This window comes from Castanea sativa, chromosome 10 (genome assembly GCF_040712315.1).
Source record: "Castanea sativa cultivar Marrone di Chiusa Pesio chromosome 10, ASM4071231v1".
Classification (NCBI taxonomy): Eukaryota; Viridiplantae; Streptophyta; class Magnoliopsida; order Fagales; family Fagaceae; genus Castanea; species Castanea sativa.
The window spans coordinates 35,864,298-35,879,718 of record NC_134022.1 but is presented as its reverse complement, the minus strand read 5'-3'; the positions used below and the strand labels follow the sequence as shown (position 1 = coordinate 35,879,718).

At 35.1% G+C, this 15,421-nt stretch overlaps 2 protein-coding genes across 2 annotated transcripts; one reads left to right on the top strand and one right to left on the bottom strand.

The window, feature by feature from the left end:
- Positions 1-1,352: 1,352 nt before the first annotated feature.
- Positions 1,353-3,902, top strand: LOC142614023 (receptor-like serine/threonine-protein kinase At4g25390). The gene has a single exon (XM_075786548.1). It carries the CDS (start codon positions 1,746-1,748, stop codon positions 3,756-3,758), a length of 2,013 nt encoding a protein of 670 aa, XP_075642663.1. The 5' UTR covers positions 1,353-1,745; the 3' UTR covers positions 3,759-3,902.
- A 7,795-nt stretch (positions 3,903-11,697) lies between these two features.
- Positions 11,698-13,148, bottom strand: LOC142612866 (transcription factor bHLH118-like). The gene is made up of 3 exons (XM_075785039.1): positions 12,733-13,148; positions 12,125-12,460; positions 11,698-11,989 (listed from the first exon to the last, which is right to left on the bottom strand). Exons 1-3 carry the CDS (start codon positions 13,039-13,041, stop codon positions 11,903-11,905), a joined length of 732 nt encoding a protein of 243 aa, XP_075641154.1. The 5' UTR covers positions 13,042-13,148; the 3' UTR covers positions 11,698-11,902.
- Between the last annotated feature and the right edge of the window lie 2,273 nt (positions 13,149-15,421).

Sequence of the window (15,421 nt, the reverse complement as noted above, 5' to 3'; positions counted from 1 at the left end):
ATATGATGCAAAATATGATTCAAATTTTTTTACTTAAATACAAATTTTAACAAATCAACTGTTGCATTATATTATCATCATGCATTTTCCATGCTTGCAAAATTTCAAGATAATTAAATATTAAGTGATTTACAAATCATCAGATGATCTATAAAAAAAAAATTCATATTTCAATTGTTAATTCAATCATAATAGAATTTCCAAATTTGTTATTTGTTTGATTGTGAGGACATCCTCTCTCTCTCTCTCTCTCTCTCTCTCTCTCTCTCCCTTTTTTTTTTTTGGAATGTGGTTTTTATTTTATAGAAAATAGTTGTTTTAAATGGGAATCAATGATACCAAAGGCAAGAGAAATGAGAGACCAAACATTTTTAATTTTTTAATAAATTTTTATAGTTTGGAGAGGGAAAGATTTGAACCTTGGATATCTCTGTTGGAAATACTAAGAACTATCAGTTGGATTATAAGGGTTTTAGGAAAATAATTTCAAACAAGGGCATTATGGTCTCTTCAAGTACTTGACCATGCCCTCAACTTCGGGTGTGTGCAATTTTCCCATCTCACACATATTAGGTTTTTGCAGGAAGGAATCTCCTTGGAGTTGAGTTAGCTATAAGGTTCTTGGCAAGGTTAAAAAAAGATACATCATGTCTCTATTCCTTTTTGTTTATCCATTTTGAAATATGATACTCCTTGTCTTAAAATATTATCCATTTTGAAAAATCTAACATATATATTTTTCATTAGTTTCCTAATATATCTTTCTCTTAAAGAAAATTTCAATATTTCTTTTTTATTTGTTTTATTTGAGTTTAAATTTAATAAAAAAAAATTAGAAATTGATTACCTCTTATTTCAGTTTCAGAGGCATTGCACTGAATAATGTCTTATTAAAAGGTCGGAGTTTTAAGTTGGACAAACAAAATGAGATGAATTTTTAAGAAAGGAAAAGAATATGGGAACTCATGTGAATTTGTGAGAAAGATTGAAGATTTTTTTGTTTTTTGTTTTTTTTGATAGAGAGAGAGATGTAGAGACGGAGAGAGAATTTTGAGTATAAATCACACTCTCTAAAAAAGTAATTTTGATTTTAGTTCATAAAATTTAAAAATTTTGATTTTTGTCTCTAATGTTTGAGACCATTTGCAGTGTCTTCCTCTCATTCCCATTAATAATTGAAGGCAATCTGATCTCAAAATAACATGGTTTTTTATTTTTTATATATTCAAATTAAACCTATATACACAAATAAAATAAACCCAAGAAAATCATGTATGGTATTATATTGGAATTATGGTAATACATAGGAAAGTTAAAAGAAATCATAAAAGCCCTATGGTATTATATTGGAATTATGGTAATACATAGGAAACAACTATTCCTATTTCTAAAACAAAAACAAAAGAAAAAAAGTCACGTGCCACGTAAATGTCAATAAAAGCCCTTAAATAAAAGGGCCAGTGGGGTGAGGTTACCCTTGTCAATATCCACCGCCTAAATCAGGAAGAAAGAAAAAAAGAAAAAAAAGAAAAGAAAAGAAAGAAAGAGAGAGCACACCACGACTACACCAAGCACAAATACACTATTCCATAGAAAGCAGCAGCCGTGGCAAAAACTGAGAAATCAGAAAAACCAAACCCACACCAAAACTAAACTAAAACTAGCAACCAAATAAACAACAAAAGCATGTAAAACTTTCACCATACAATTTTCCCAATCTCTCAAACTCCGCTACTCTTCCAACTATGCCAACTCGCCAAATCTCTCCCTCTGAATTCCAACCCCAAACTGCACCCACACCGATCACCACCACCACCGCCGCCACAAAATCAGTCTCGTCTAAACTCTTCCCGCCTCTCATAGCCTCCACCGCCGCTTTCTCCATCTTCTTATTCCTCGTCGTCCTCTACCGCAAACTCACTCGCCGGAAACGCACCACCCCGGCAGTCTCCGACTCGGCTCAGCCCCCGCACCGCTTCTCCTACTCCGTCCTCCGCCGCGCCACCAACTCCTTCGCCGATCGCCTCGGTCAGGGAGGGTTCGGCCCCGTCTTCTCCGGCTCTCTCAAGTCTCTCCCCATCGCCGTCAAGGCCATGGACTCCGGCTCTCTCCAAGGCGAGCGCGAGTTTCACAACGAGCTCTTCTTCGCTTCCAAGCTCAACTCCCCTTATCTAGTTTCCGTACTGGGTTTTTCTTCCCACCGCAAACGGCGCCGTATGCTGCTCGTTTACGAGTTGATGCAGAATGGGAATCTTCAGGACGCGCTTTTGAAAACTAAAAAGGCTGAGCTTTTGGAGTGGAGGATGCGATACGATGTCGTTCTTGATATAGCGAAGGGGCTTGAGTATTTGCATAGTTTGGATCCCCCTGTGATTCATGGGGATATTAAGCCTAGTAATGTTTTGTTGGATCAGGATTTCAAGGCCAAGATTGGGGATTTTGGGCTTGCTAGATTGAAATCGGAGAGTCAGAATCAGTGTGAGATTACGGTGGCTGATGATGGTGGAGGATTGGAGGTGAAGAAGGATGGTAATGGAGTTGAGGATTGTGGTGGTTCAGTGGTGGAGGAGACTGAGAGCGTGACTACTTTTGAGGATTTCAGTGGTGCTGTCGTGGGTCAATCACCGTCGCCGGAGAGTGTTCTTCGGGTTGAAAATTCGGTGACTTCTCCGGAGACAGCAGAGGCGGTGAACGCGGTGGTGTCACCGGAGAAGGCAGCTGTGTCGCCGGAGGGGAATTTGGATGGTAAAGGAAAGAGGAACGGGAAAGGGATAAAGAGTGTTTCGGGGAGGAGGGATTGGTGGTGGAAGCAAGAGAATGGAGAGGCAGAGATTAAGAAGGACTATGTGATGGAGTGGATTGGGACTGAGATAAAGAAAGAGAGGCCGATGAGTGATTGGATTGGCGCTTCTTCTTCGAGCAGTGGAGCAATTGTGAAGTTGGAGAAGAACAAGAAGAAGAACAGGAAGAGTTTGGAGTGGTGGGTGTCAATGGATGAGGAAAAGAATGCAAAGCATTCGAAGAATTCGAAGCGGAGGCAGGCTAGGGAGTGGTGGAAGGAGGAGTATTGCGAAGAGCTAGCTAGGAAGAATAAAAAGAAGGGCAAGACAAACAAGCATGTGGATGACAATGGCAACGGAAATGGCGATAATTGGTGGCCAAGGGACGAGGATTTGTATCCAGAGAAAAAGAAGAAGAGGAGCCGGAGTCAGAACAGTCGGGGTAGTAGTATTGATTGGTGGTTAGACGGGCTAAGCGGTGAGCTATGGCGTGCTCGTCGCAATAGCAATGACTCGGGTAGTGGTGGTGTTAGTAGTACACCGAGTATGAGGGGAACTGTTTGTTATATTGCCCCAGAGTATGGTGGAGGTGGAGATGTTTCAGAAAAGTGCGATGTATATAGTTATGGGGTCTTAATGTTAGTTGTTATTGCTGGGCGACGCCCACTTCAGGTGACGAATACGCCCATTTCAGAATACCAAAGAGCTAATCTTTTATCGTGGGCACGCCAGTTAGCCCGCACGGGGAAGCTTCTTGATTTGGTTGATAAATCTATAGAGAGTTTGGATCGAGAACAAGCACAGCTTTCCATCACGGTTGCTTTGCTTTGTTTACAGAAGAGGCCTGCTCGTAGGCCTTCAATGAAAGAGGTTGTGGGGATGCTTACTGGTGAGTTGGAACCACCCCAACTGCCAATTGAACTTTCCCCTTCAACTCCTTCCCGTTTTCCTTACAAGTCACATAGGAATGTTCGGTGAGTTTTTAAGGAGTAACAGTCATCAATTTTTTTCATGAGGGTTAGTGTAGTGTTATGGATTATTTGGTTATTCATCTTTTTGGATGAAAGGTGTAAAGTAAAAAGAAGAATATAATTCACAATTGGATTGGTTTTACTTCTGCCATTTTCCAATGGCCCTACCAGATTGAAAATTTGTATGTTCTTTCTGTATATAGCCGTAGTTGAGGAGAAAATCAAGCCACTGACCCCACTTCAGTTTTCTCTTACATTGACTTCGAGGAATGCCATGAGCAGTTGGATTTGCTTTTGTGAATAACATGGTACATGGTCTAGTGATGGGGACCATCATAGTAGTATTCATTACATCTTTTAAAGTTGAGCAACCAGCTTGCTTTTTACAATTTGAGAAATTTTGGCCGGGGTTAGCTGTTTGTCCCCTCTTGTCTGCTACTTTTTGAGAGTTGACCGAGCTTTGTATCTATGGAAATTTCTACCTAAGCTAGCTAGAAAGGAAATGATATTCATGTCATTACTCGCATTTGATATTGGTACTGGAAATTGGTATTTGGTAACAACAAAACAATCATAAGACCAAGTCCACCTATGTTAATAACGAGTAATGGTTTCAATGCACAAACTGCCATAGATAATTTCAGATTGTTCTTGGGGCTGTAAAATATCTGTTCTTGAAATTATTGTTGAGAGCCCCTTCTTTGTCTATATAGATAAAAGGATTGAACCCATCTCATAGAAATGGGGTTTCGTTTTCTTGAGCTGGAATGAGACAGATATTTGGAAGATATTTCTCTCCACTCATCTGAATTTTGTTTTTGGAAAAAGGTTTTCCTTCAGGAAAATCTCATTTGTGAAATGAGACTTGAATACAATGGCCCATGTTTGGGTCAATGACTCAATGGGCTGATATTTGTAAGCCCATACCCATCATAGTTTGGGTCAATGGGGCTGAGTAAAACACTTTTAAAAAAACAAAAATTTATAACAGAAAAATTTGGGCTGAGTAAAACACTAAATAGTTTTCTACGAGCTAGTGTTATAGTCCTCTGTAATCTTAGTCTTGGCCCATATAGTTGTTCAACAAGATCAATTTATTGATTACGATGTCAATTTGGAACCCGGGGTGGTTCTGATTATTCCTAGGAGGATTCTCTACCAAAATCAACATTTGGTTTCTCATGGTGATAAAAGGGCAGTTGTCTATTAAGGGTATATTTAGATATCGCTTATTTGCTGAAAACTGAAAACTTATTGCTGAAAACATTGTAGCAAAATAATTTTTAAAGGTGTAAATAGTATCATGGGATCCAAAAATGCATTAATATGCGCATTTTTGGCTGGGTCCCGCATTATTATGTGCATTTTTGTGTTTTTGACTGGGTCGTGAACAGTGCCGTGAGACCGAGCAAAAAATGCAAATGTTGAATAATTTGAGCTGAACGTGCAATCTAAAGGCGCACTAAATGTTTGAAACTCTTGTCAATGGTGATTTTGACCATTAATTGTATACTAAAAAATAAGGTAGTAAAAAATAGGGGTTGGCACAAATAAGTAAATAAACTATAATTTTTTAAAATAAGTTATTTTGTTTACTTAAAGTCACTATTATTATAAACTTTCCTCTATTTTCTTTCCGAAAAGTTATAAAAGATGAATACCTTTATGCTAGCAAATGTTGACTTTTATATAAAAAGAAAGCAAATATTTGTACCTACGCATTTCAGTGTTTCACAATTAATTTTGTATGTCTTTGTAGTTTTGAATGTGTGGGATCCTTTTTGTGGGGGTGGGCCAGGTGGCCACGTGTTAATCATTAAAAGGAAACCTTATTGAACTTTATACCTAAGAGAAAATGCCAAAAAGCCAAAAAAAAAAAAAAAACAGTAGAAGAAAGCAACACATGTTCAGCTTTAAATTTCCAGTCAAATAGGCGCCGCGGGGGAGGGGTAAATTTTGAGTGTGGAAGGGAGAGAGACTGGAACTCTGTGGTGCATCAGAGAATTTTGATCTGCTCCACTTATAAAATTACCGGACAAAGAATGTGAACCTTGTTATTCAAGCATTCTCATTGTCTCAAAGGTTTTGGAGAGATGAAGTAAATGATAGATCGTGTGTAATAATTTCTGGATGATCCATTGTGTAATGAGTTGTTCCTGTGTTGTTAATTAGAAATTTCTTAAAACTTCTCGATTGAATTTCAAGTTCAATCGACATTGTTGTGAGTGAGAGAAAGGATTGAGTGAGAGGCTAGGGAGGCATTGAGATTGAGTGAGAGAGTGACTGAATGGGGATTGAGATTGAGATTTTACATAGATTGACGATAAATTAACATAATCTACAAGAGGCCATAGATGTAATCCTCCCAACTTCTCTAAATCAATAGGAAAATGTCAGCTATTTTAAAATGATGATTCAGTTTCCTCTCACCACACTAACTTATTTAATACTCTCTCTCTCTCTCTCTGTTTGTTTGAAATTGAAATCTAGAGAAGTGTAAGCCTTGGAAGGTTGCCATTTTCACTCATCTCCACCACAACAGGACGAGCCTTTTCGACGATGACACAATCAATGAAGGCTAATTCAAATAATGTCTCTGTTTTGATTTTACTTCAACTAATTGGTTTACTTTTTTAACCATAGTTAAACTTATGTGTAAGTGTAATAAGAAGAAGTTGAATTATTGTTTTAAAATAATTGACATTTTTTATTAGTTGAGAGGAGTTGAGATGATCACATCAGTAATTCCCTTGTAGCTTTTAATAATTTTTCGGGATTGAGAATGTGACAAAAATTTTGAATTTGGCCTTATTATGAGATATAAAAGTTTAAAGATTAAAAGGTTAAATTTTTTTTTATTAATTTATTATTGTGTCCGGGAAGAAAACCCATTTGAAAGTGGAGAAAAAAGAGGAAGAAAAGCCGGAGAAAAAGTGGCGGGCGTAAAGAAGGCAGACTTTTTTGGACAGTGGGCCTATCATTGACCCATAGTCTAAACATACCCTTTTCTTTTAGGTACTGAACATTCTCTATTTGAAAGAATACCAACTTGGTCAGCTTAATTATTCTTATTTGGTCTTGGTTCCAATTCCAAAACAATGCAAGTAAACTGTTTTGCCACTGAATTGAGATTTGAATGTTGATTAAACAAGAGAAAAAATTGTTAGACCAAAATCCCTTGAAACTTGCTGTTGGTTGAGGACCTAACCATGAGAACTACTGCTGACTTGTACCAACCTTTTAAGAAATTTATATGGTCAATAATAGAAGTGTGCCAAACTCATACTTTGTGACAATTCACCAAACTCGTGCTGAAGTACACTCAGACCCTCCTCCAATCACGAAACCCAGCACACCTCCATGAAAAAACTTGAACTTGGTTCATGAATTTGAAGTTGGAATAGCCAATTCCTAATCCTTTGTCATGGGTGATAATCTTTTTTTTTTTTGGTGAAAGACTAACTCGCATTGTGTGTCTCGGCCATGGACTTCCTTGCTTCAACAAAAACTAGCTGCAAATTTGTCTTGTTTCTGCAAGGACGACGAAGAAGTTGATGAGCTAGCAACTTAGTTGAAGTGTCAATGGGCTAGAATTGGGTGCATTTGCTTACCCATGAGCTCACTCGTGAATGTGGTTAGAGCATTTGTACCTGGCATGGTATTTGCCATCTCTTGTCAAGATTTACTATTTCAGCACAAAAAAAAGGGATAACAATTGGTCATAGCTGGCATGGTAAAGCTAAAAAAATTTGCAATATTGTTACAGTACCATCGCAAATTTCAAAAAACATTATTTTACTCTCTATTGTCTCATTTGCACAGTACTGTAGCAGTACTATAGCACTGTCTCATATCCTCTCTCCACTGTCTCATTTTTCTCTCTCTCTCTCTCTCTCTTTAGAATATATTATTTTATTATGTAGATATATTATTTTATTGTGTAGATATATTATTTTAATGTGTAGTATGATAAAATAAAAGTTGAGATGTTGAGTGTATTATAAAATGATATTGTATAATTGATAAAGTAGCTTTTTGAGATTGTAAAATAGAATAAGATAGGAGTTTGGGATGGAGATGCTCTTAGCTTTGAGATTTTATTTTACTTTATTTACAAATTAATATGCTAGTTTGTCAGGGAAAAATGGGTTTTTGCCCTTATTTTTTAAAATATTTAGCACAATATCTCTATTTTAAAACTATTAAGTACCGTATCCTTATTTTGAAACTCAATTTTCTAAAAATTGAGTTTCAATGAAAATTGAGTTCTAGGTAAGTTCAATCACTTAATTTTTAAAAAAAAATTTAAGTGAAACTCGACAATGCTAATTTCGAGTTATACTTAAAAATATACACATAAATAAATTTTGAGGATATCAAGTTTTACACAAAACTTGATTTTGTTAAAATCAAGTTTAAAAAACAGAAGTATTTTGCTAAATAGTTTCAAAACAAAACAGGGGTATATTACTACATAGTTTTAAAATTAGAGGCAAATGCCAATTTTCCCCAATTTGTCAAGAAAAAAACTGGTCCTTCATACCAAATAGGCCACATTTGTACTAACCTAATAATATATATACTTTTTAAAAAAATTACAAGAGGGAAGGGGGATTTTATTAAAAAGCCAAGGGGCTAACCCCCTCCCTACGCCAATGAGTCAGCTTTTACTAGTAATCCTTGGTTTACCCACTTGCTGAAACCTCCCTCCATGGCCGATTGAATGGTTGGGTAGCCACTCAACTGTTACTATACTTCCTTAGCATTAGTCTATTATATACATACTTTTTAATGGTTCATTTTAATTCACAAAGCTCAATAGTAACGTTATAGTTGAATGAGAATATTTCATTGTGCATGTGTTATTCCAATAGATATTCAACACTTCCAAGAAATAAAATCTTAATTCTGAAATTGGCTCTCTTCATTTTGAGTTAAGTGTTGATGTGATGAGTATATACATGTGAGTGAAATTCTACATTGAATAATAAAAAAAAGAGTGAATAATTAATATAACATAGTTGATTTTAAATTGATAGACTTAAACTTTTGGGTCAAATGTATCCCTATATATTATATTAACAACTCAATTAGAGTCTCTCCAGTGTGTTTTCTTCCCAAGAGGTGGTATCAAAACTCATGATGGTGTGCCATAGGGTGGAAGGTTATCAAAATCCCTTTTGTAGATGGAACATGCGGATGAGTCCCTTTTGCTGTTAGAGCGAGGACGGGGTGTGCATACTTGGAACCCACATAAGTGTGCATCACATCAGGCCAGATAATAAAAAGCCCACATAAAAAATCTTGGAAAATGCTCAACAAATTAAGAAGTATTCTTAATGATGTTAGATCATGATGTGGCGTGGGGTTCTAATGGACATGGATGTGCGAGTGGTTTCCATGGATGAAAGTGCAAGGTTGACACATGATTTCCATGGATGATGCATTGATGAAGGAAAAAATCCATAAGTAAATGAGAGTTAGTAGGACTTATTCATAACTCACAGAGAAACAAAGCCTCATACGTAAGGGGGTCATTGTTGAGTATACAAAAGTTAGTGAAAAGTCTCACATTGAATAATACTAAGAAGAGTAAGGGGTTGATTTAATATAGTTATGTACAAACTCATAGGTTTAAGCTTTTAAGTCAAGTTGTGTTCTTATATGTTATATTAAATTTTCAATTGGAGTTTTCCCAAAATGTTATCTCCATTACATAATAATCCTGCTCCACCCTAAGAGTTAGTCTTGGAAAAAAAGCAAAAGAAATATCAGACTTGAATAGGTGAGTTAGTCTTGAAAAGAAGCAAAAGAAATATCAGACTTTTTTTTTTTGTGAGAATCAAAAAGAATTAAAAGAAATATCAGACTTGAATAGGTAGAAAATTAGAAATTTCTGCTTGGAAGTTTTGAATTTTTATTACTTAATTAAGTATCTACCAAACAATTTGGTTCATTTGAGATAGTTGTATTTAAAAAATGATATTAAGTTGGATAAAAATTAATTGTATTTAAAAAAATGAAAAATTACCACCGCGCACCCTTGGTGTGGTGGCGGTCACTCCACAGGTATAAATGTTTGTGGGTTATTGAGAGTGGCGGTCACTCCACAAGTATAAATGCTTATGGGGTATTGAGGGTAAGAGTCGAAATTCAAGTCTTTAAGAAGGAACTTCATATACATATACACTTAGATTAGGCAAGAGTAGAAATTGATTTGTATTAAAAAAAAAAAATAAGAAGTTATATATAAATACAAGAAAGCTATACCAAGTCAACTAAACAGAAATATTATATTAAAAAAAACTCAACTAAACAAACTAGACATCAAGGTCAAAACCAGCCTACGGCTTCCTTTTTTAAAAAAAAAGCTTGGGCACATTAAATAACATAACAAAAAAGAAACAAAAACAAAAGCAGAAAAAATGTAATATGAATGAAAGTCAACTGTATGAAACTAATTATTATTAACAACAACAATACTTGTAAAAAAAAGAAAAAAGAAAAAAAAGAGGAAAACAACAACAAAAATAGCCCTCCACTAATAATTCATTTTTCTGTTAAACTTTTAATAAGAAAATAGCAGTTTTGGATTTGGAAGAGCAGTTTATGGAGCAATCAACTTTGCAGGCAATTTCTAATTATTATTAACCTTTCTCAAGATTTTACAAAAGGGAGAAATATTTTAACTCTAATAAATGATATCAAACAAATCAAGATCTAATTAAACATATCAACCAAATCCTAAGCTTTTTTTTTTTTTTTTTGGTTATGAGACATAGTACCAATTATTTAAAACGAAATTATCATAGTGTTGTCACATATAGTACCATTATTTTAAAGAAACTTATGATAGAGTCGAATATAGGTTTGGTAGAAGAAGCAAGTGATAGTTGTCTTGTTTAACATATATATTATTTTATATAAACCAGATCCAAATCAAAAGATACACCAGAATCGAATTAATGTCCAGCATTTTCTTTAGCTAATTGTGGTCAGACACAGTATTATGGGTTTTGTATCTCTCTCACCTTGACCACAATGTTTTAAATTATAACTCATTCTACAAGGAGACTAAAATAGTCACAAAACATATAAGTATGCTAACTGCAATTCTGTAGGAGTACCACCATCTAAATCTACTAAAGGAGAATTACCACTCCCATCCTTAGTATCCCATATATTGTTTTCTTTCTCAAGATAACATGTACTAGCTTTAAGGTTCCAAACAAATCTTTCTATCCCTATTAATATATTCATACAAACAACAAGGATTGCACCATTTATCCTTCTGATCCCTTTCAATTTATCTAATACAATGAATTAAAAAGTCATAAATTTTCAAAATCTTTCTCCTTGCCCAAGATCCTGTTAGCGTTTATACAACCATAAGTAAGAAAGATTCAAAGTTGTGTAAAACCAAGAAAAGTCACACTCATTTCTCCAAGGAGATATGACTGCAATAGTTACTTGAGGCCTACTTTCATTCAATTTTTGACCAAAAACTAAGGAGGTGAAGAATGTGGAAACAAAACCAGCGACAAAGAATATAAAAATTATCTTGTTTTCTCTCATTTCACACAAATAATGAATCCCACTATAAATCTGATTAGTAGGACCCATTATTCCAAGAGAGTAAAGATTACTACATTACTATACTTCAAAAATATTGAACATTTGCTCGAATGAATAATTACTCGAAAGAACATCTTTCTTTGCATATACTTTCTACTTTTCTATACTACAATTTAAAAATAGAGATAAACAATTTAACCATGAAGATAATCACATAATCATCTATGCCATCCAAGTTTCAAAGACATGCACGTGACTCAAACAACACAACGATGAAGAGAATATGAACATCAATGTAAACTCACAAACTGTGTTGCATGCCAGTCATAACAAGAACAATATGAAGCAGGAGAGTTTAATTAAGAATTTCAGCAAATAAGGGTGCGCATTCCTTTTTGAAAACTGAAATGGCTTAAATGATTTTGTCACTGTCATTTCCCAAACCAGAGTTATGCAAGAACAAAATCAATGAACTTGGAGGGGTTAATATGCTTATATATACAAAGAGTCATAACCAAGTTGAGTGCTCAGATACCAAATTGGCAGTAGAATTGGGACTCTCTATCCAATTCAATTCTATGGAGATAGAGAGTTCATTGATGGAATCACTTCGATTAGTTTCTTTTGCAACCCAGATAGATCAAGGCATGTTGAATCGCTCACCTGTGAAGTAAAAATAATAAGTGATGAAAAATCTCTAGCACTAATGAAAATCTTTTAAAGCATACCCAAAAAAAAAAAAAAAAACATTAAAAAAACCTAAATTTAAGAAACCAAAGAATTATTAATTCACAGTACCTCACACTGGACAGTGTGGAGAAACCTTTCATTGACTTTGGAAGATGTACAGTTTAGAACGGTAAGTCCTCCTTCTAGGAGAAGCTCTAAAACCTTTGAAAGAGGAAAACTTTCCTCTCTGAAGCCACTGGAGATCACAATTTCAACTCCACCACAACATGGGTGGATCGTGAAACAACTTGGTTGAGAAGTACTCCCTTGACCTTGATCAGTAGTAGACAAATTGGAAAACCCTTTTAGCACATCTCTTGCAGAACTCAGCTCCTTGATCTGCTTCTCTAAGTGTTTGATGTAATTCGCAGCCTCATTTATGTGGTCAGATATCGAACGCTTTCCCTGAAACCCCATCAACATATATAACCCTAAAGTCATATACAATTATGAGAGAGAGAGAGAGAGAGAGAGAGAGAGAGATTCCTCTAGAATTTAGGCTTTCATTTCTTGACATGAATGTACAAACCTATGGGAGTTTTACAAAATTATAAACCAAGTATAAAGAAAAAGAAAGATTTCATACAAGAGGGAATAGGGATTATAAGCAATTATTACAAGGAAAGAGAAGAAGAAAATTGTACAAGAAAAAGAACAAGTAAACACAAGTCCTTCACCTTGATAAATTCAAGCGGGAGAAAGGATCTAAGGGCCACGTAGAGCGTAGCCATTTCTTGCCTTCTTTGCCTCTCAATTTCCCTATGCATCATCTTCTGTTTCTTGTTATCATTACAATTGACAAAGTTCTTATCCAAGTTATCGCATAATTTTCGGCGCAGGCCTTTCCCCATAGACTTGGAGGTGTTAAAATCACTGCCATCCAGTGAAGCTTGACCCATAATCAGATCTTGAGAGATTTTGTGCTGGTGGTGGGGGTCAGCGAAGACTTTGAAGACCAGCTCGTTGCTTTGGTGTAAAGGAAACATTGTTCGCAGAATTATTTAAGTCTCTCTCCAAGTTTTTTTTTTCTTTTTAACCTTGTCTATTAAGGTTAAAGAAGCAGATGCTATTTGTTAGGCCTAAAAGATGCCCAAATCCAGCTATTGGCATAAATGGTGAGATAATAAGTGACCTCACTAACCACATTAAAGCATTGTGGGCACCGTTCTTATGCACTGTGTACAAATGTACCATCACCTTGCTATATATTTTGCATCCATATTAATTAATGGAGGACCAACTTATCCTATTTAGCTACCTATCAAAGAAAAAACCTATCCCATCTAGAACAGTTTCTAAGTCCTGACTCTCCATCTCTCACTTCAATGATCATAAAAGCCTAATTCATCATGCTGTCAAACTTTTAGAAGTCGGTGTCCGTTTGATTTGGACACTATCTACAGCCAGCATTACATCAAACTTGACAAGATCTACTATTTTTTTCTTTCTCATTGTCCACTCCCACGTTTTGTATTGAAAAAAAGGAAGGAAAAAAAAAAAAAAAAATGAACGCAAACTATTCATTTTGTACGATGGTTGGAAAGTATAAAGAAACCAAGACAACTCATATGTCTACATTACACACACATCACATCAATGTTATACAATTGATACCAATCCATTTTTTTTGTTGTTGATGGGATTGATACCAATCCATAAGGGTAAACCCATGCGTGTTGTACATTTATTACTTTTGACATGCAATGATGAAAATAGTCCTACCCTTATGATCAAGTAAGAAAATAAGTCAGTCATTACTACATTATCAGTAAAAAGAAGAAGAAGAAGAGAGATTTCCACGTTTAAAAAGACAAAAGCTAATAAACCATGAAACACACGTGACCATTAATTTTTGCTTCAAAAAGTGACTTGGCAAGTACTATCTCAATTCAATTTTACACACGTTACGAAATGATAATGGTGCTTATGTGTGTAAAAGCAATTCAGTTTAACTTTTACCCTTATTCACTACCTAATTGCTTCAATAATGTGCTTCTTCACAATGTATGAACGGGACCAATGGTCGGTACGAAAGGTGGAAATAAAGTAGTAGCCACACCAACCACAGTATCAAAGGGAAGATCTCCATGAAGATAGCATGGAATCAACTTGTATCTTAATGACTAGTTCATGAGTTGGACAAAGAGTTGTTTAAGTGTACACAACCAAATATTTTAATGTCCACGGAAATGTCTCAGGCTCTCAGCTGATTCCTAGTCTCTGCCCGACTTCCTGGGGCCCTAAGTTCAGAAAAAACTTTTAAAACTCGTAGTGGTAATGATTGTAAACAGAAGAGCATTATATTGGGTATATATAAAGAATTTACATCAAGAAATTTCTGTGCTCCTATCATGTCAATCCATTATTACCAGAAATTTGATGATCCACTGGTGCAATAGTACCATTTTAACTTGTGGTTGATCCATGAAGAATGTTTTTGCTTTTGGTTTTTCTTTAAAGGTGTGATGTTAAGCACTTAAGTAAGCTAGTATTTGAAGAATCATTCCTCGCCAAATTCCATATAAAAAGTATGTAACAAGCAATATAAATAAAAGACCATTAGAGGTCAACAACGATGAGATATTTTGATTAGCACATACTATAATGTAAAACTAAACAGGATTCCCAAATGAAATTTTTAATTCATTTTTCTCAGTGAACTTCTAGCAAGTAACTGTCATTCAATCTTAGTTAAGAAAAATTGAATTCATGGGCCCATGTGTCTAGTTGAGTCTAGCTAAATGAAATAATGAACTCCTCCTACTTTGTACACAAAAATCCATCAATTTTTGGTAGAGTCAATAAACCTGAGTCACAAGTTTTTACACCGAGGCAAGCTATACAGGATGCTCTCAATGTTTTTAATTATTATTTCGATAAGGATGGCTCAAATATTATTATTTGGTGATAGTAACCACATGACATTGACTTTGTTCTAATTAAGGGTATTCAAGAGTTTTATAACTCAGTAGGTTGGCATCTTATAATATTTCTAACAAAGTTATTTAGGGTTCAAACTATCTCACTTTCAATTATCCATATATCAAAAAAGAAAAAAAAAAAGAAAAAGAAAAACTAACAGTAGTTCAATATAGAGGTTAGAGCACCCTTTTTTTTTATTTCGACATTGCAAGAATTGTAGCACCCACATATAAAACTAACTACTCGCTTTTTTATTTTTTCTTTTTAAAATTTATGAGTTATATGAAGCAATAACCTTGATGCTAGGATTTTGAGCGTTGGCATGATGTCGCAGAAGCCTAAAGAAAGCACGCACGATATTCTTTTGATAGAATAGAAACTAAACTGTTAGTTTCTAGGTAATAAACCTCGAATCCACGAGAGGTTTCTTGAATCCACAAGAGG